The 21,586-nt window shown below is 44.3% G+C and overlaps 1 protein-coding gene across 1 annotated transcript in view; it reads right to left on the bottom strand.

Moving 5' to 3' along the window:
• phka2 (phosphorylase kinase, alpha 2 (liver)) overlaps positions 1-21,236 on the bottom strand; it is a 118,084-nt gene extending 96,848 nt beyond the window's left edge. Inside the window, exons 1-11 of the mRNA XM_084439393.1 lie at positions 21,065-21,236; positions 20,792-20,886; positions 20,245-20,403; positions 19,205-19,252; positions 18,805-18,973; positions 9,746-9,828; positions 9,502-9,582; positions 4,987-5,085; positions 4,574-4,720; positions 3,935-3,988; positions 3,262-3,384 (exon numbers count right to left, since the gene is read on the bottom strand). Coding sequence (XP_084295519.1) covers positions 3,262-3,384; positions 3,935-3,988; positions 4,574-4,720; positions 4,987-5,085; positions 9,502-9,582; positions 9,746-9,828; positions 18,805-18,973; positions 19,205-19,252; positions 20,245-20,403; positions 20,792-20,869 — 1,041 coding nt within the window. The 5' untranslated portion in view covers positions 20,870-20,886; positions 21,065-21,236. The remainder of the gene's footprint in view (positions 1-3,261; positions 3,385-3,934; positions 3,989-4,573; positions 4,721-4,986; positions 5,086-9,501; positions 9,583-9,745; positions 9,829-18,804; positions 18,974-19,204; positions 19,253-20,244; positions 20,404-20,791; positions 20,887-21,064) is intronic.
• Between the last annotated feature and the right edge of the window lie 350 nt (positions 21,237-21,586).

The following is a 21,586-nucleotide window of genomic DNA, read 5'->3' as shown; positions in this document are numbered from 1 at the left end:
TTGACGTTTCGGCCTGATGTTGGCCTTCTTCAGAATCGCAATCAAGCCAAAAGGCCGAAAAGTCCAAATAAAATAACTGCATATATGGAGCCAGAGTGTGCAACACTTTTTCTTCTTTCTCATGACCAGTTCTTCCAGTGATCGGCACCTCACAAGATTACCTTGGTATACCTTTTTGTTTTCATCTATAAACTAAGGCTTTCATGATTCACATGCCTTATAGATGTCTGGGACTGCACAAGCGCCACTGGGCAGCCTTTCACTTTATTTTGTCACCTTTGCTACTTTGAATTACGGCTGTAGGCTACTTTAAGATGTTTACGGCATTAATTGGATTTGAAGATGTAATTGGTAATTTTAAATAGGCCTACTTTATCTTTTGATGCCTATTTGAACGGACTGCATCGATCAATGCAATGACTCTACATTAGAGAATTACATTTTTTCGGGATTCCCGCGGGATTCCCACGGGATGGGAGTCAATTTCACTTTTAATCACGTGATTGGGCAGGAACGGGAGTGGGAACTATGACAACAAAATCAATGGGAGTGGACGGGACTGAAAACCATGATGCAGTTATATTTTATTTTATTTCATTTCAAATCAAATCGATTTCTCCCCAGCATCGAGTTAAACCAGGGCTGGACTGACATTATATTCTACCGGCCAGGTAGCCGGTGGGCCGGTCTAGTTCGGGCCGGTAGATATGAAAAAAAAACAAAAAAAAAACATCCCCCAAAAAATGGGCAGTGGCCCATTGGTAAATTTTCTATACTGACACTGGGCTGGCCCAATCACATGCTTAAGCCCAAGCCCCCCTCCCTCTGGCGCTCTGGTAGGCTCAAACCTGACCTACTTATTCGGACTCAAGAGGATGACATAACTGTTTATTGAGAAACAATTGATATGCAGGCTGTGATATATAAAGAAATACCACAATGCATGTAGTCTAGATTTATTACATTATGGTTAGGCTATAGTCTACACTTCATGGTATACTGCCTTCTCGCTCGCTATAAGCAGGCTATTGGGGCTGTTTTGTTCATCCCAGAAGCCTAGAGCCTACACATAAATAAATAATGTTTTTTTATATAGAAGGAATCAGAATGTGGACATTTAATTTTAGCCTATTTTAATACAATTTAAATTGTGCTTAGAGGCAATTATTTTCAACGGACATTATGACCGGAGCATATTGGCCTAGATCATGCCAACACTAACTGATAAAGACGTGGCCTTCAACTGTGCATGCTTTATGATTGTTTTTAATCTTACTGAAAGCAACATCATATGATTTGTATGTGTACAAATATATCACATATCGTCTTGTGATTGTACTGTACAACTCAAGGCTTAGGCCCTATTGAAGTCATTTTATAGCCTACGAGTCTACTCAATATTATCTAGTTGATATATGAATAAAACAATAAGCCATTTTATTGGCTATGGGCTAGTAGTTGTAGGCTATACACAAGTTGATGCGCTCTGCTCTTACGCGCGGTTGAGGCGGCAGCTCAAATAGGCTACACTTCGCACATCCTCTGCACCTTGGCAGTGCAACTGCCACAGACAGCTTTGGTGCACTCCGTGCATTGGTAGACTGTTCTGTTCTTGCTGCAGCTTGTCTTCACCATGTGACACACCATGAAGAGGGAATCATTTTTGTCGCTCCCTATCTCCCTTTCTCTGCCAGTTGTTGACCTGCAGTTCTATGTTGCTACCACAAGAGGCAGTGGTCCCAGAACATCAAAACAAAAAAGGGCTTTGATGACAGAGCTTTTTCCCAAACCATAGTACGACGCTACAGTGTCACATCCTGATATGGCATGGGCTGGTAAAAGGTGTTTGACAATTTGTGTCTGCTTGGCCAATGTTGACTTGATGTCCACTACTACTCTCTCCTTGCAGGGGGATTCCATGATGAGTGGGACATCCAGTCCTGCATGATGGTATTTTCTAGTGTGTTTCTAAACCCGTCACCAGAGATGTCAGGGAGACAGTGATCCAAAAAAAGCATCATCTCCTCCCATCAACCAAGCTACCAGCCCAGAAAGTTGTCCTGTCATCCATCGACAACAAGAAACAGCTGAACAAATTACTGTGTGAGGAACTGAGCAAAGACAGGCTATTCCATCTACGGAGCAAAAAAACACACACAAGTTGGTGTTGACAGGTGAGGACCCATGTCCCATAGACATCAAGATGGAAGAGAGACGGACTAGATATGATCTAGAAAATCAGCAGGAAGAAGCTGACACAATCATCGTCCAACAAGTCCTGAGGTGTGCTGGAGAAGCCCATCAAATCACAGTGGTTTCTGATGATACAGATGTGTTTATCCTGCTTCTTCACCATTACCATCCCCCCGCAAGGAGAGAGGAGACAAATTGTCGAACACCTTGCCCATGCAATATCAGGATGTGACACTGTAGCGTCGTACTATGGTTTGGGAAAAGGCTCTGTCATCAAAGCCCTGAAAGCTGGTTACGATCTATCAGCTATTGGCAATGTGGATGCACCATTCCAGCAAGTCCTTGACCAAGCCACTGCCTTCACCTCAGCCTGTTATGGCATAACGGAGAGCATGAACATGACACACACAAGGCTACTTGTCTGGGTGAAAAAAAATGGGAAAGGACATATGTCTTCACCAAATCTAGCTGCTATACCTCCAACAGGAAGCGTTCACTCTTGATGAATCGCTAGTTGTGCTTACATAGAGCATAACTGTTGTGGTTTTCACATGCCATGATCTTTAGAAACGTCTTTCGAAACGAAATAGCTTCCTCACTTGCTCCAGCACTAATGCGCACAGTGCGCAATCGTTGCTCCAGCACGCTGTGCGCATGCGTGCTGGAGCAAGTGAGGAAGCTATTTCGTCTAACGACGTTACTAAAGATCATATTACAGAGGCATGGGAAATACCACAACAGGCCTATGCTCTCTATGTAAGCACAACTAGCGATTCATCAAGACAGATTGATGAAAACAACCGTTTCGCGGCAGAAAATAGATTTTTAGAAGCTGCATTCTCGTTGCCCCGATCACCGCCATTACATGGATATACTGGCTCGCGCTGGATTTTAAATTTCTTCTACAGGCCTCCGAACTACACCAAAGTGATCTCGGTGAGTCAAACGTCTTATAATATGTCGTAAATAAGGTCCAGGTTGTCAAAAACGAGCATTGTCCTTTAACTGTGTCCCACTTTTCATATCACACATACCTCATCCTAAATATACTTGTCTGGTTCTGTGTACCTGTACGTGTTCCCCAGTGAAAATTCCTTCCAGGACCAGATAGGTCCAGAACACGGGCCACTCACACTCGATGTTCTCAAACAGCTTGAGCTCTGCCGGGTCGTAGTGGAGCCGGGTCGGGTCCTGGGACACACACAGACAAACCCAAACAAGGTGTGTGTGTGTGTGTGTGTCTGATATGCGTCTCCATATGTGTCCAGCTGACCACTTGTGTTCGTATATAGTAACCATAGTAACTGCCTGCGTGCGTGTCGCACAGCTGTTCCATGTAAACAAATCAATAATTAGTCGGTTTGACTTCGAGCTGATTGAAAAAAAGTGTGCATGAAAGCCTGTACTTTTCCAACTGTTTCGATTGATAGGACAAGTCATTTGTGACTTGAAAAAGAGCGCAGGCTAAGGCGAAAAAGGAGAAAAATGATCCTCCATTGATGACGTGTTTTCTTGTTACGTCTTTGTCGGGGACGCTTCAGGACGCATTAGGGTTTAGACTACTAAAGATATGTGGTCAAATGCGTCCCAGACCACCTCGGCAAGTGGTTTGAGGAAATGTTTCACATAACGTTTTGGTGGCCGTTTACACTTGTATTTAGCGCTGTGAGTGTGTGTGTGTGTGTGTGTGTGTGCGCGTGCATGCATGCGCGTGTGAGAGAGAGTTTAACAGATGAGGTACCTCTCTGGGACATCTGTACCCATCTCTGATGAAGCGACAGCAGCCGTAGCGACCCTGGAGGACAGAGACAGAGGATGCTGGTTTGTTTGTTTGTTTGTATCTGGCTACAGGCTACATGTAATCTAGCAACTAGCAGGCGTAAACTATGGTTAGTCTATGGTCCAACATGCTACATGCTAGGGTAGCATAGCCAGCTAGCATCTGTATACCTGCTGGTTAGTCTATGGTCCAACATGCTACATGCTAGGGTAGCATAGCGAGCTAGCATCTGTATACCTGCTGGTTAGTATATGGTCCAACATGCTACATGTTAGGCTAGCATAACCAGCTAGCATCTGTATACCTGCTGGTTAGTTGCCTAACATGCTACATGCTAAGCTAACAGAGCAAGCATCTGGTGTCTAAGGGTCCATTCACAGTGAATGAAAGCTACGCTAGCGCAAGCTACGCAAGGTGACGTTGACGCGTCCTTGCGTAGCAACGTGTGTCGTGCAGAAATTTGTAACTTTACGCTTGCGCAAGTGCATTTTCAATAGGGGCGCTGACGCAAGGCAGTGACCCCCGCGCGAGTGAACCACTTGCATAGAGCCGCGTTCACAGCCGCGTTAGCGTAGCTTGCATAACGTGGATCTGTGGTACCTGCAGCTTGGAGATGATCTCCGTCTTGGTGATGGTGACCAGCTCTGCGTCCTCCACAGCAAAGGCAGGGAAGGAGATGACTGACAGCAAGCCTGCATCGATCTCCTTAGAGGTGGATGCTCTGGGCAGCATGGAGCACAGGATAGACTGAGGGAGACAGACAGACACACACACACACACACACACACACACACACACACACACACACAGAGCATTAGAACGCACTCACACAGTTTCGGAACAAAAACAAGAACACACATATGCATGCACACATACACGCACATGCACACACACAGTATTAGAACACACCCAAACACTTTCAGAACTAGAACACACACACACACACACACAGTGTCAGTTCCCCAGACCTGTTAAGCCAGTCAGATTATCTATCCCCAGGGGTCCTTCAGTACCTGACAGTGCTCCACCTCGTCAGGGAGAACATGGATGACTGACTTGGGTCCACCATGAACTCCGAACAGGTCCAGCTCATCGATGGCCTCCAGGGCAGCCTGGTTACACACACACACAGAGGTGGGGAAGGGTTCATAGTGTATAGGAATCTAGATATAAGACATACCTATCTAAGCAATACTAACGTCAAGTATTCCTTCCCCCCCCAATTCTTTTTTTTAATCTCCAGGTATCATTCTTTTGATACCAGACTATCACAGAGGTATATGTTTTTTGTCATTACTGTATGTTGCTGATATAAAACATAGAAAATCGAAAAACAAACTACAAGCCCCAGATAAATACCGAGTGGCTAGCTGTCAAGGCCTGAAAACTGCAGCAGAAGGGGCGTGACTATGTGACTTCTATGTGACCTCTATGTGATTTCTAAGTGACCTCTATGTGATCTCTAAGTAACCTCTATGTGACCTCTATGTGATCTCTAAGTGACCTCTGTGTGACTTAGTTCACACGGCAGTGAAATGTGACCCAAATCCGATCTTTTTGCCTACATGCGACTCAGGTCAGATTTTTTTCATGACCGTCTGAACAGTGCACATGAAATCAGATTTTTTTAAATCCCATCTGGGTCGCTTTCAGAGGTGGTATTATATCGGATACATGTCTGAACAGTCATGTCGCGTTTAATGCTACTTTTACATCCCTAGTGGTGACTTGCAAATTCGTGAAGCGTTCCACTGTGTTGTTCTTGTGCGACATAGTGCACGTCACAAGATGATCCTCATCCTTCTTCTCATTATCATTTGCTCATACCGTCTCCGGCCTCCACTGCACAAATAGCCTACTTGAAAATCAACCCGTAAAGGCTAACTTCAGTTGTGGTTGTAACGTTATCATGGATGTATTAATATAACTCCATTTACTTCCGTAAACAGTGCGCTGCGCGTGATGTCCTGGGGCCTCATTTATCAAAGAGCGTGTAAATTCAGGTGTAAAAGATGGCATACAACGAAAACGAGAAAAGGGCGGACTGCCGCGTACGACGAGAATATTTACACGCTTTTCGGATCTATCAAACATGGCGTACACACTGCTGCGCCGATTTCTCAATGATAAATCCCACGGTGTCGTAGAAGAGAGCGGACATGCACGCGCCTCGTGTTCCGCCCTCTCCATGCACAAATTCAACCATATATGGTCAAAACTATGACAGTGCACAACGTGGTTCCCCGGAAGGAACCGACATAATATAGCGTGGAGCAAAGGCAAGACAATTACATTTATGGAAAAAAGAAGATAAACTTTTCGGAGACGGTGGTGCATGTGCTTGTTGGTGAGGTCCACGCGAGGAAAAAAAAAAAATCTTCAGAAGGTATTTGTACTAGCCTACCTTTGTCCGATTGCTCCTACAGTTTAGGTAGCCTACTGTACGTTTCGTGCATCCTGTATTTGGCGTAGGCTACACGGACATTCTGTATTATGTGGCTGTGAGGAAAGCAAACATTCCAAACATTCTGTGGTAGGCTATGATTGATTTAGGACCAAAAACAGGGAACGATAACACAGATGATCACTTCATAATGTTAGACCACATTAAACATTTTCCCCTTTGGGAAATTAAGGATCTCATCTAAATTACCCGGTAAATCACACTTAAGCATTTATTTGGCTGCCAACAGAGAAACATATCAAATGAATATGGCTACACAATGAAATGTTTAATTCATAATAAAGTTTACAGACAAACTCAAAGAAAATGACTGAAATTGTTTCTCCAGACTCTGACGTGGGGTCGGACTCAGAGGAGGGGGAGTCTGCAGTGGTCCTTGACCTGACGGTCGTGCCCCCGCCGGTTGCAGCCTCCACCTCCAGCGCCTCCGTCTCCACCACCCACGCCTCCACCTCCGGCTGCCAGCGTCCCTGCCTCAAGGGTCCCTGAGGGAAACAGTCTGGGCTTCCTCTCAGACGCTGTGCTGGAGGCCCAGACGGGGACCCTAGAGGCCCAGAGGGACATGGCAGAAGGGATTGGGGCAGTTGTGCAGCAGTTGGTGGAGGTCACCACACTACACCACCAGAGCCAACAGGACATCCTCACTGCACTTCTTTCCCTCACACATGCTGTCACGGACCTCACAGTCACTCACTACCACACTCACGGACCTCACACATTCACTCACAAACGCACTTGCACACCTCACACAGTCACTCACCAACAGACAATAAAATGGTAACAATGTGAACCTTACTTGTTTGTGTCTTCATAGCTGGCGCATGACCTCAGTGCGGGCGCTTTGGCCCCGCTGGTAACCCTCATGACGGGGAGGGGGCTAAGGGCTTGGGTCATCATTTTGTGGTGGGGTCTTGACTGGTTCTCATTCTTATCAGCTTTGAATATGTATCTTGGCAAACATAACACAGGATGATGCACAAGGAGGGGACAGATACCTAGTGAAAGTACTATTGGTTGCTAGTAAAAAGACAATAACGAGGGCTTGGTATAAGGTGGAATCCCCAACCAAGGAGCAGTGGCTGGGTGTTGTGGAGGAGATTTATGTTATGGAGAAGTTCACGCATGCATTGAGGATGCAAGAAGGAAAGTTTGAAGGGAGATGGGAAAAATGGATGGATTATAGAAGGAAGTGTGATGATACCACTAATAATGAAATTGTAATATTTGAGTAAGAGAAAATGGCTGCATTGTGACTTGATGGAAGTACCCATAAGCTGTTATTGTTAGTTTTTATTGTGTTTTTTGTTTTATTGTATTGTTGTTGTATGGATGGAAAATGCTAATAAAGATTAAAGTTTAGGAAAAAAAGGATGTATCTTGGCATATGCACTCACCAACAAGACAGCTGTCACGCGCAGCGCCTGCCTCCAGTCTAGCCCCTACCCTGCTGTGCGCCAGGATGAATGAGTCATGCGTGGAGCCAGGCCACCGTGCCACTACACTTGTGATGAGCATGTCGGCGTCACATATGATTTGGCTATTTATAGTGTGCACATTTTTGCGATTCACATAGACGTATTCATTCACTGATGGTGCCCTTATCAATATGTGGGTGCAGTTGCCATCGCCGCCACCTCTTTGGAGTTCTATCTCGGCCAATAGGCCGAGTAGCGCCGGATTCATTTGGGCTCGCATTACGCACAGGAGGACTGTCATTTATATGCTTACCAAAGAGCAAACGGGTCCACATGATCACATATTAATGACAATCTAATTGGTCAACTATTGCCGTTTGATGGAGTGCCTGCATTAGGTGTGTGACATATTGCGCAGAAAGGTTTGGGACAGCGCATAGGTTCAGTTTGGGGAACAAATTCATATCGGACCATTAATGAGCCGGTTAGAGGACACGGTCTTGCATTGAGATAGGCTACATGTTTGTGCTGAATTGGGCTATTAGCCTACATTATTGTGCATTTATAAACTCTCGCTCTTCCCCTCTCCATCAAACATTGTAATTCACTGACGCACCACCGGCGTCGCCAGTTCCCCGTGTTCAAAAAGGGTGTAAAAACCTGTCTAAATCGGTACGCCGAGTCGAGAGGTGTCGTACAAAAGCGTGTAAAAAGGCGACTAAATATATGCCCTTTTTGCTTGATAGATCGCGCTGTGGGGGGGGAAGAGGGCGTACGCCAGAAATCGCGGAAAAGACTGTGTAAAAAAAGGCGTACCTCAATGATAAATGAGGCCCCTGACGTCTTTGTTATTGTTCTTCTGTGCATGTGGGTCTGTTCAGGGCTGTTGGCTGTTCACACGGGAGTCAAATATATGTCAAATATAGGTTACATTTAAAAAGTCATGTGAACAGCTAAACAAAAAAATTGGATCTGTGTAAAAAATCGGAATTGAGCATTAAGACCTGCCGTGTGAACTAAGCTGCTGTGTGAACTAAGCCTATGTCACTTCTATGTGATGTCAAAGGCCCTGTTGAGACTTGGTTTTAAAATGCGTTTTGGACGATCGGATCACAAGTGGACAGCGAGACGCATCACACCTGTGTCTATCATGCGTCTCCATATGTGTCCAGCTGACCACTTGTTCGTATATAGTAACCATAGTAACTGCCTGCGTGCGTGTTGCACAGCTGTTCCATGTAAACAAATCAATAATTAGTCGGTTTGACTTCGAGCTGATTGAAAAAAGTGCGCATGAAAGCCTGTACTATTCCAACTGTTTCGATTGATAGGACAAGTCATTTGTGACTTGAAAAAGAGCGCAGGCTAAGGTGAAAAAGGAGAAAAATGATCCTCCATTGATGACATGTTTACCTGTTACGTCTTTGTCGGGGACGCTTCAGGACGCATTAGAGTTAAGACTACTAAAGATATGTGGTCAAATGTGTCCCAGACCACCTCGGCAAGTGGTTTGAGGAAAGGTTTCACAACGTTTTGGTGCCCGTTTACACTTGTATTTAGCGCTGTCCACTTTGAATCTGATTGTCCAAAACGTATTCTAAAACCAAGCCTAAACGGGGTCTAAGTGACCTCTATGTGATTTCCAGTACCTTAGCCATGCCTACGGAGCTACCGTTGAGTTCCGGGATGCCCTGGTTGGTCTTGTCCCCTCTCTCCCACATCCCATAGTCCTGCACACACACCCCATATGAATGTACACGTGAACATGCATGCACAAATACACGCACGCACGCACGCACACACACGCACACACACAATGGTCAACATCACAGTATCCTTCCAATACCATCAGAGAGACAGAACTGTGTCTACCAAGGGTAGAGCGCCCCCTACCGCCACTTTGTAGGCTGCCTCGATGTAGAAGACCAGGTTCTGTATGAAGGCCACCTCATCCAGGTTGGATATGATGCGCAGACCTGGAGAAATTAAGAGACATTAGTAAACACACACACACAAACACATGCATGCACACAAACACATACACACACACATACAGATGTGGGAACATAAGAATATAACTTGACCCGCGGTATTCTAACAGGCGCTTTACGGCATTCCGCACTACCGCTCGCCTGCCCATAGGGGCGCAGTAATACCACTCATTGACCCATTGCTGTAGCTCATCTCGCACATTAGATGAGCCTACCGTTCTCAAACTCCTTGTTCTCTGTCTGGTTGTAATTTAATTATTACGAACAAAGCCTATCTATTTATAGTTTCTATCTCTGTAAATGTTGCCGGGTCTATATCTGTTAACTGTCGGGACAAGTAGAAGTTTAATACATTAGGCTGAGTGTTCTCATATGGAACATGGCATCAGGACGAGTAAGATGGCTAACGGAGATGACCAGAGATGTGTTTGAAATGGTTCACTCACTCCCTCCCTATTACCATGGATTTAAAGTCCAGGTTAACCCAGTTCAATTTTTTGTTATGAGCTTCACACACCACAGGAAAACATGTCATTAACCACCCAGCCAAATCTGAGTGATTAAAAATGTCGCTAAGTATATAAAATAAGGCTTCAAAATCGGTTAAAAATCAACCACACCCAATTGCGTGGGGAGGGGGTGTGGAGGGAAGAACCTGTCAAATAGTACCGTTCTCTGGTCTGCATAGTCACACTGGCACGCCGTCTCTTTTGTGGTAGGAAGGGACAGCTTTGTGAAAACAGGAGAGAGGAGTTGAAATTACACTTGTCTAATGAATCAAACGCACAGATGCTACCTCCTGACAAACACAGGTAAAACTGTAGCTACTCTATACCAACGCGCCAGTGTTACTGCCCTTAGATGCAAAATACAAAAACAGGCAACGAGGAATGTATGAGTCTGTCCCTATTTTCTCCCTGCCACCTCCGGACCCATTCCTATCCCTCCCAGGCGATCCTGTCGTCCCTTGGGATCAATGGAAAAAGTTGTTTAAAATGTACCTTTTAGTCACTGGCTTGAACAGCGCTGATAGCGCGAAGAAGCGTACTACCGGAGTTGATAATCGGGACAGACTCATCCACTCTCGTTGGCAATGTTATGTGTGAGAATATTCTCACACATAACATTGCCAACGAGAGTGGATGAGTCTGTCCCGACGAGCACTCGGCTTCAACTTTCCCGCAACATATCCAACAGAACTGGAATGTTCAGCCAGTAGCCGCCGAGCACCGCTTCACTGGGAGAGGGTGCGTCTTTCTCCAGCTGCAGCTGGTCTACCTAACCATCCCCCTCGCTCCCGCCTCCCGGTCTCCCGCTGGACAAATATACTGTAACCATTACCGGTGAACCCATACGCACATCAGGTGCCACAAATATGGCAGGCAGTTTCTGTATAGTTAACGCTTATAGTCATAATATATCATCCGTAACGTTATTTGGTGGGTGGTCGCCTGGTCGGTGCTGCTAGCTGTTAGCTAGACTAAGGTTATATACACACTCCCATCTGAAACAAGCTACATAGCTAATGTTAGCTATAATTCCTCCTAAGATTACATAATTCATCATAGCTGACATTACCACATACATGTCAAGACATATTTTGTATATTAACGTAGCAGTGTATTTTCCTATTGCTTACGTTACCTAGCTAACGTTATAACGTTAATAAGCTATAAGCACACAAGGCAGCGGTGTCGGCACCAAAGGTTGATGCGACAGGAGGAGAATGGAGGCCGTGGAGGGAGATGGTTGGCTCCGCCGAATTCACCAGGACCAGTCGTGAGTCCGTGAAACCCAAAAGCCTCATATTATAATTGCAGAAGCTTTCGGGAGTGAAATGTTTGCTGCAGAGGCGGGCGCTAGCGGTGACAGACTCTGTAACACCATGGCTCTTCAAAAATGCTAACCATTTGCTTCTCATTTCAGCTTTACTCGGGAGTGAAAGAAGCAGACCTTATCATCCCATTCCTGCTGGCATCCAGGAAGGATGCATTTTCGTTTAGTTTTATGCATAGGCATTGCTAACTAAGAAAAACTAGCTAATTCTAGACTGTTGGATAAAACTAGCTAATTCTAGACTCAAGATTGAGCAGGAGAACCGAATATTCAAATCCGTTCTAGCTTTATATAGTGTTAGGGCGGGGATATGCTAAGAACACCGCTCTACGTCATCCGGTACCGTTTTAAGCCCGCCCAGAAAATCCAGAAATCAAAACTGGTCAAAAACACAAAACTGGTCTAACTTCACAATTCAGTACTACACATGGTTCATCCCATTTTTACATGTTATCAGCAATGCATCACTAACACATAGAATGTGTTTTCAAGCAAATCTCGGATTTTGGTTAACTGGGACTTTAAAGGATTAACATGGTGATTTTCACTTTTTTTGAGTTTGAACGTGCTATTTGCACAATAGGACATTGAAGAAACACAATAAAAACATTAAATATATCCGTTTTGTCGTTTTTGAGAAACTGGAAGCGTAACATTTTCAGTCCAATTTGACTCGGGGTAAAAATATTCCGAATTCGTGACGTTTTTCCCATTGTTGACGTCACCCTAAAGTTTGAAAAACCCTCCTCCACTCCCCTGCACCGCCTCCAACAGAAACCTGTCTGCGCCGTTTCACCATCTATCGAACACGGTAAGGTAGTTCTGAACCTTTTCTCATCTTGAGAACAATTGAATAGTTGCAGTCTCAATGATGACCACCTCTTATTTTAATATAATTTGTACATTTTATAGGCCTAATTGTATTTGTGGTTGTCATACAAATTGGGAAGTTTTTACCATGATCGTGTCTGATTAATAGCCAACCTAGCTAATGTTAGATAAACGAACCATAACGTTAGCTGTAATTGGCAACAGTTTTTAAAAAGCTGTCTGATCCAGCTAGCTATCTGTCTTTATCCAGCATGTTGACGTTAGCTAGCCTAATGTTTGGAATGTCAGCTAGCTGTGTTAATTATCCTAGCATGCTAACGTTAGCTCTCAATCCATTTGCTTTTGGTAACGTTAGCCCTCCAGTGCAATGGCAGAAACACAGCGCACCATACTGTACTCTTCCCTGGCACCATACTGTACTCTTCCCTGGTATAAACACAGCGCACCATACTGTACTCTTCCCTGGCAGAAACACAGCGCACCATGCTGTACTCTTCCCTGGCATCAAATCTACTTGCACCAGGTGCAAACTGTGCTGTAAGGTTTCCGAAGCGATAGCCTACCATAACTGTTGTGAACGTGCTTTGTTGTATAGGCCAATACAACAGGCAACGTTACGAAGTCAAAGTTGGATATAAGTCAGTTTGTCGCCACAAGAATCTCCCGATTATCTCTCGCTCAAACTTAATTCGATATAATTTAGACTTACTGATAAATAGCCTATTGTTGTAATTTATGCTGTTTTGCATATGCAAAATATCGATGCTATTACTAATGGCTTTTATAATTTGTCCCCTTTTCTTGTAGCCAGATCACTACATTTCCAATACTGGGACTCGGGAGGTCCAGGTCGCTTCAGGGCTCTGGAGGTGTGCAGGTCCTGGAGGACAGGTTGCAGCCAATGTCACCTAATGATATTATAAATGTTACAACACCACCCTGTTTTATGAGAAAGTAGCCTATGTCTTAATTTAATGTCATGTTGTATGCGCAACAATTACCTCGGAAAATAAAGACGTAGTCCTACAGTACCCGTGCGGGTTTTTGTCATTTATTTATTCTCACATTTGAACTTGATCAAACACACCTGCTGTGTACTGAATCGTTTGTCCTAAGGTCTTGTATTGCAGCGTTGTGATGCGCATATAGAGGCTATTGTGCTAAAATTATGACTACATTTCAGGGTGGGTGGAGGTGAAGATATTAAGTCAAGTTATTATGTTCCTTTCATAATTTACAACTCTAAATAATTGTAATTCTGCAAAACATTCTGAAAGTTGTGTAAACCTTATCATCACTGTGGCATCTGCTCCACATAATGTTGATCATCCCAGCACCTCGATCCGACCCAACTTCAGGAAGCATTGCGCATTTTGGGATTAAACAGCTCCAGTAGATATATTCTATTAGAACCAGAGGGCATTACAATAACATTCAAAACGAGATCTATTGACTGCATGACCTGTTAGTCTCCAGACTCCGGAGTAGGCTATACCCCTTGACCGCTGCGCTCACGGAGTCGTGGTGCACGGCCCGCTATCTCTCCAAACGCATGCAGTCTCCCACATAATTCGGGGTAGGATAAGTAGGCTACATGTAGGCTACATCCTCTCCCCCTTTCTGTAAAGCGCACATTGTGTTGCCTTTGTATATGAAACAAGCTATAATGATTGAATTGATCTGACTAATAATCAGTTATTGCGGTGGTATTCCACTCAATTCCTTTATATCACCACAACTGACAGATGTTCCCAGAACAGTAACGTTTCAGTGTTCAACTGGCTTTGTTGGACACCTACTAAGATAAATAACGTTAGACTGGTGAACAATGCGGATTTTATGTCGGTTTCACAGCGCAAATGATCTGTCTTCTGGTAAGACCCACAGTTGCAATTATTTGACTAACTAGGTCTATAGCTACTGTTCGTAGCTGGCTGAAAGCTATAAGTCTAATAGCCCAAGCCTCCAAGCTTGCGTGGCCGGCTGCAGGGTGCTTTTCCTCTGTCGCGGGGGAGACGTGTCGTCGTTATACTTTTATCGTACTTTTCCCAAATTGGCCTAATGCAAATTCGAGGATACGGCCTGTTAGGTAGCGTGTATCTTTATAATGTTTGGGGGTTAATATAATATTAAGGACTTTGTAAATGCCCCTGGTTAGCAGCTAGAAAAATGGCTATTGATCTGGCTGTTGCGCGATCTAGCTCTTGTGTTGTTTAGCTCGGAGCGGTGGTAGCTATGGTAACGGGGCACTCGCCTGTCAATCATAATGATTCCAGTTGGTCATTTGCTCAGAGAACTGTCAATCAGTTGTTATGAATCACGCCCAGTTTTGAGTGAGTGAACTTTTTGAGTGGCAGATTCAGACCTCTAAAAACATGTTTTAAAATAATTTGTATGGATGAATTCTGAAATAGTTAAACACATGTGTTTTGTTGTTGCCTAAAGATACCTGGAAAGTGTTATATTGAACCACCATGTTAATCCTTTAACAGTTTTGGGACACATGGAATGTAACTGCGTAAGATATTCATGACTCAAACAAGCAGACGCGCCGATCACTGATGGCAGCAGGTTGAAATATCAGGTAGTATTCAGGTTCCATGTTTAGTTGAATGATAAATCCCATATAAATGGTTGGAATTCTAATGATGTGCAAGTGTGATTTTGTCAACTTTAGTGCTGTCTGCTAATAGCAGGCTGTGAAGCTGCACGATAAGACCGTGATAGCAAGTTGGCTCACGACAGCAGCTTCCATAATATTAACGGTAGCTGTCGGTGGTTAAAAAACAGATAGCTAACTTTACAACGTTGATTCCTGTAGCTATTTTGATTTTGATGCTATTAGTTCAACTTCTGTTTCTCGGGCAGGAACGGAGACGAACTCGCATTAGCAGCAAAGCAGCTAGAGGAATGATTTTAACATTAGCTAACTGCTTTAGCTACTGCTAGCTACCGTCTTCTTCACTTCTCCTTCGGTAAAACATGACACCGTTGTGTTGTGGTATTGTGGAGGGCTTAGGCAGAAGCAGGAAGAGAAACCACTTTTGCCCCATATAAGTAAAATAATGGTCTCATAAGCATTTTTCGATTGTAAAATTGTGTTCACTTGTTTTAGTTTGCAAACATATGCAATTTTCTTGCATATGTTTATGCATACATATACATACATATCCAATCTACTGGCTACATGATAACATAGCTGCAGGTGTGCGCGAGTGACATTTGGGCAGAATGAACAGGTGAAATGAAAGCTCTCGAAGAGATCTTTCTAATGCTATTGGTCAGCTTTGTATGTAGTTTTAATGTGAAAGATACATCTTGAATGCAGTCAAGACAAATTATTTTGCCTCTTTACTTTTGTCAAACCCCCTGGTTCCAGTCAATTGGATTATAGGCTATAGGCTACTTTCGTTTACAATAACGTTACCTTATGAACACAAATAGCTTAACCTATAGGCCTACATAAAAACAATAGCCTAAAACCATGTTTATTTACAATGTATTTTCTTTCATTGAAAGCATGCCAATAGTTAGGGGGAGGAAAACGACGCGCGGTCTCTTCAGCCCTGAGACCATCAGGCAGGCAGCTCAGGAGGTCGTTGAAGGCTATATATATTATGATATTATGTCTAATAATACATTCGTTGAAAGTACACAGGCGGATCTACTATACGGAATTGGACCGAGGAGTGTTCTCATATGGAACTAGGCTGCACACGCCCGCCCGCGACAAGAGCTGAATTGTAGTCAGCTTTCCCCGCTGCGCGCAGGACGCGTGCGTGCCCCGCTGATCCGAGCGAGAACGCAGGGGGAATGTCGCTCCCCGTCTGAAACGGCCTTGACTCCTGGAATCCCAAGGTCTTTCATATTGAAATTCTCTTGATGGTCTGGGGAGTTGCGAGACGTGTTAAGGGAGTGCATCAGTCGTGATCCTTGACAGTAGGCTACCAGCCTGCGCTGCGCTCAGCACAAAGTTGGATGAATGGATGGACTTATTGGAATCCTGGAAAATGTTTATTGCGCTCTAAAATCATGAAAGCATAAATGTAAAAATGCAGCAACAGAAGTAGTCTAGATGAGATGGTGGTTTAAATGAATGGCAACACGTAGCCTAGAGGAAAACATAAATTGAGACTGGTGATAATGCTGATAATCTACAGTAGGGCCTACCTCTGGCTGAGTTCATGGTTACAACCATTCATCTCTTACACATGGGCCTATACAATACTTGCACAATCTACTTTGGACGTTAAATCCATCTATCAATCAAACTAGCGAATTCAATGGCCGGTCATGGCAAAGCACCCGCTAACGCAGGCTACCCCCCTCCCCACGATCCAGGGCTAGGAAACCGGTTCATCCAGTTTATTTGAATATAAAAGAATTTGGGGGGGGGGTGTTACAATAGTCTAGTCCAGGTTCGCTGGCGAGTGACGAGCTAGTCAGATGGCGCATGCATGTGTGGACATTGTAGGCCGATTCTGTAAAACCTAAAGAATAAAAGTAGGCTACGTTCAACATTCATTGGAGTGGTCCAGTTGGATAGGCTAGTCTAATCTAAATAAATTTAGGACCTGTATTTTCAGTGTTTGCTGGTAGCGAATGCCACAGACAGACATGAAATCTTTTCGTTTCATTGTTTCATTGTTTGTGCTCTGTATGCACAAGATAGTTAATGTTCGGATATAATTGGCAGTAGGGCGGGAAAAAACCCTATCAAAGGCCAAGATTAGAAGGGATTTGAAGATGTAATTGGTCATTTTAAATGGGCCTACTTTATCTTTTGATGCCTATTTGAACGGACTGCATCGATCAATGCAATGACTCTCCATGTTTTTCAGTTTTACCCTTTTCATCAATAAAACATCATTTTTACATTCATGTCTCAACCATTATTATCGAATTATCGAGTTGATATATGAGTAAAACAATAAGCCGTTTTAATGGCTATGGGCTACTAGTTGTAGCTATACACGAGTTGATGCGCTCTGCTCTTACGCACGGTTGAGGCGGCAGCTCAAATACACTTTGCACATATCCTCTGCTATAGCCTCTCACAGACAGCTAGGTGCACTTCATGCATTGGTAGACAGTTCTGTTCTTGCTGCAGCTTGTCTTCACCATGCAGGTGAAGACAAACAGCCGGTGGCTGTTTGGACGCCAGAGCGCGCAGCTCTTCAGCCAACTGGAGATGTCACGTCTGGGGAGGCTCTGCGTCTCTCCACCAGTCCCCAGCGAGTCCAAGCTCCCCCAATGAATAATACTTATTTATAGTAGCCTACGTAGCGCGAAACTGTGCATATAATAGGCTGTAGCCAGCGCGAAACTGCGCATTCCCTATAGCCGTTCATGGAACGACTGGCCGCCGGTATAAATAAATAAAAACATACACGATATTTTCTTATTTGAATGATCTTGAATATATATATATTCAAGATCATTCAAATAACAAAATATTGTGTATATTGTGCATGTGAAGGCACTCACTGTCAAACCTGCCGCTATCTATGCACAAGATAGTTAATGTCCGGATATGATTGGCAATGAGTGATCTTTACTCATGGCGACTATGTCAATTTTGTATGGATCCACAAGTCGATCAAGCTTATTTTTTCTTTGTATCGTGCTGAAGCCATATAGCCTACTGCGCTCAGACTTGGCTACATTAGCTGGTGCCCCGTCTTCAAATTTACTTCCGGGGTTTACGAGTAGCCTACCAGTTGAATGCATTCCAGAAACAAAACGCAAAACCCCCACGTTCACCATATCTTTACTTACAAATATATTTACAATACTGTTATTTTGCGCATTTGACCTAACAGCCACCACGTCTTGACCCAACGTCAGTTACCGAGATAGATAGGCTACTGTAGGCCTAGATATAGGTGTTCGTAATAATTAAATTACATCCAGATGGAGAAAACATGTGTTTGAGAACAAGGTAATAATAACAATTAAATGTTATTTGTATAGCACCTTTCATACAGATAAATTCAGCTCAAAGTGCTTTACAACAGAGCATTTAAATTAAAGAATGTGAAACTTAATGATGCTTCATTCGTAGACTATAGGAGAAAAACAGAGCCCAGCCTGCTAAATCTACTCAAAGACGCCACTTGGCGGTGGTGCATCACTAAAACGAAATAACACCCGTCTGAAATCCCACGAGATTTCCAACGGGATTTCCCTGCCAAATACCGCGACGTGAAATGCTGCAGCATGCGACATTTCTAACTTCCCACATCTGTACACACACACACACAGTCAGGCTCACAAGGCACACACAACTCCTACCAGAGGCCGTCATCTGAGCCAGGACCAGCAGGTAGAGGGAGGTGGCGTCCACCTGCAGGTGTCCCCATTGGTTGTCCCCAACAACCGTGGCGCAGGTGGGCGTGTGGTACTTGGCGTGCAGGCAGTCCTTGGTGCTCTGGGTGTGCTTGAACTTCTCCACCTTCTCCACCTGCAGCCACACGCACACACACAAGCAAGAAACACAGACAAACATGTGACATAAGCCCAAAAACACAAAGACACACATACTGTACACACATACTGTACACACACACACACACACACACACACACAACACACAGTACATGCATACAATACCTGCTCTAGCCCAAACATTGAGTGGAGGCTGCCAGAAGAGCAGTGACATTAGCAGGTAGTGATGGCGGTGCGTGTTTCCTACCTGTCTCATCATGCACTGTAGTAGTCCCTGCATCAGCTTCACCACACTCTGCAGAGACGGAGAGAAATAGCACGTCACCAGAACACGACTATAGTCTGCAGGCCCAATCCATGACTCCTACTAAATCAAAGCTAAGTTGATTTATATACACTACCGCTTGTAGTGATCATGGTTTACGTTGATCAACCGCTTATATGGATCAAAAACCTCCGGGCAAGCAGCAAGCTCCTGGAAAATGTTTCAATAGTTGGGAGGCCTATACTACAGTACCTGGCTATATGGACCTATATACTGTACTGTACTTTACCTGAATGGTAGTTGACTGGATGTTAGCCATATGATAGTAACACATTATAAAACACATACGCACAGCATACATAACACATTATAAGACACATCAAACACATTAAACAATTAACTGCAAGCTCCTGGAAAATGTTGCACTAACTAGAGGCCGATATACTTATCTGCCTACAGTATATATTGTATATAGACATGCTTCTGTGACAACCTTGAAACACTTGGACTGTCTACCACTCCGCCATGAGATTTATTACGGGTGATGGATATGACGCACATCACTGTGTTCTTTATGATAAGGTAGGCTGGCCATCTCTCTCTTTAAGGCGTAACTATCACTGGTATCTTTTCAAAGCCATTACCAGTAAATTTCTCGTCATTTCCTCTCTGTTGGACTGGAGACTTGGCACCTACAGTACCAGACCTGATCAAATGATCGGCTTGTTTTCAGGGTCCCTCAAGTGCATTCTGAACTCGGAAGGGCTGCTTTTTTTCCATGATGCTCCTTATACTTGGAATAGCAATCCCTGCCCCAGTCCAGTTCACAACCTGACCCAGCCCCAGGCCTCTCGTCCCTCACCTGCTCCAGCTCATAGACCTTATCTTCATCTCCATCTGTGTTGTTCTTATAGGCCGTGCCCAGTCTCCTCCCATTCCTCCACCCTCTGCCACAGCCCCACATCCTAGCCTTGTATCCTAGCTCCAGTCCTAACTCCAGCCCCAGGCCTCTGGTTCCTCACCTGCTCCAGCTCGTAGGCCTTGGCCTTGTCCTCGTCTCTGTCTGCGTTCTTCCTGTAGGCCATGCCCAGCCCCCAGACAGCCAGGATGCTGTACACGTTGTCCCGGACCCAGGCATCCTTCTGCTGAGCACTGGCAGGTAGTAGGCCTGTCACAGGGTTCTACACGCATGTGCGCGCACACACACACACACAGACATGCATGCACATACGCGCACACACACACACACACGCACACACAATGATAACGCTGAGTATCTGGATTCCATAACAGCTAAGTCCAGTAGTAGTTGACCTTTGGTCAAGACTTTGTTTATCTTTAGGCTTTCATGGTGGGACAGTCTGTTCATTTCAGTGACAAACTCTGCTTTCTCGTTAGCAGTCACATAACAGAGACGAACACAAACAACATAATAAACCCTCAAACACAAAAAACACATTCTCAATTCACTTAACAGTAGCCTAGTGGGTTTCCGCACTCTAGCCGCTTCACAAACTCATTCGCATATTGCAAGCCCCTACAATTATACACTACCGTGCATTACCTTACCTGGTGACACAGAATGGTCTCCTGCACGAGTCTGGCGAAGCCGTCGAGCCTCACGCCTGAGTTGCTGCGACTTCTCATCCTCCTGGTCGGTTCACCTGTGGAGCATACGGGACAGTTGCCGACCAAGATACGGCATGCAATTACGTTATCTAGGCTACTGCAAAGTCGTGAAATTACAGACCGATTACACTGTCTGCATGGAATACGTTGATGCATTAGGTTAGGCTACACAGCATAGGACATCTCAGTTCTTTCCATTGCAAAAATGCCTACCGTGAATCCATTAGTTCGTCAGGGTATCATCGTATAATTCCTTATTCCATTATAATTTCAAAACGAATAAACGGTAAATCGACCATAATTCTGTTTTTTGTGTCTAAACCAATAATGGAAACACCTCTTCCAAAATGGCCTTTTTTTGGTCTCGGCTCGTTCCTTTTATCAGTATTCCTTTTGGGACTGAAGAATGTGCCCACAGTTGTCTATCGCGGTATATTCATTATTTGGTTTCGAGCAGTGAAATGGATAAATGAAATCACGTGATCTGTTGGTCACGTGGTCCAGTCTAGCAATAATGGAAAAAACACTTCCAAAATGTGGTTCTCCGTCCGTTCCTTTTATCATTATTCCTTTTGGGACTGAAGAATGTACCCACAGTAATCTATCACTATATTCATTATTTTGTTTCGAACGGTGAAATGAATAAATGGAATCACGTGGTCTGTTGGTCACGTGGCCCAGTCTAGCGTCACGGGAGGCGAAAAAACGTGTTCAAACATTACAAAATAAAAGTCC

The sequence above is a fragment of the Borostomias antarcticus genome (assembly GCF_949987555.1).
Source record: "Borostomias antarcticus genome assembly, chromosome: 6".
Lineage (NCBI taxonomy): Eukaryota > Metazoa > Chordata > Actinopteri > Stomiiformes > Stomiidae > Borostomias > Borostomias antarcticus.
The sequence above is the reverse complement of the archived record's forward strand: the minus strand, read 5'-3'. Positions and strand labels throughout refer to the sequence as shown.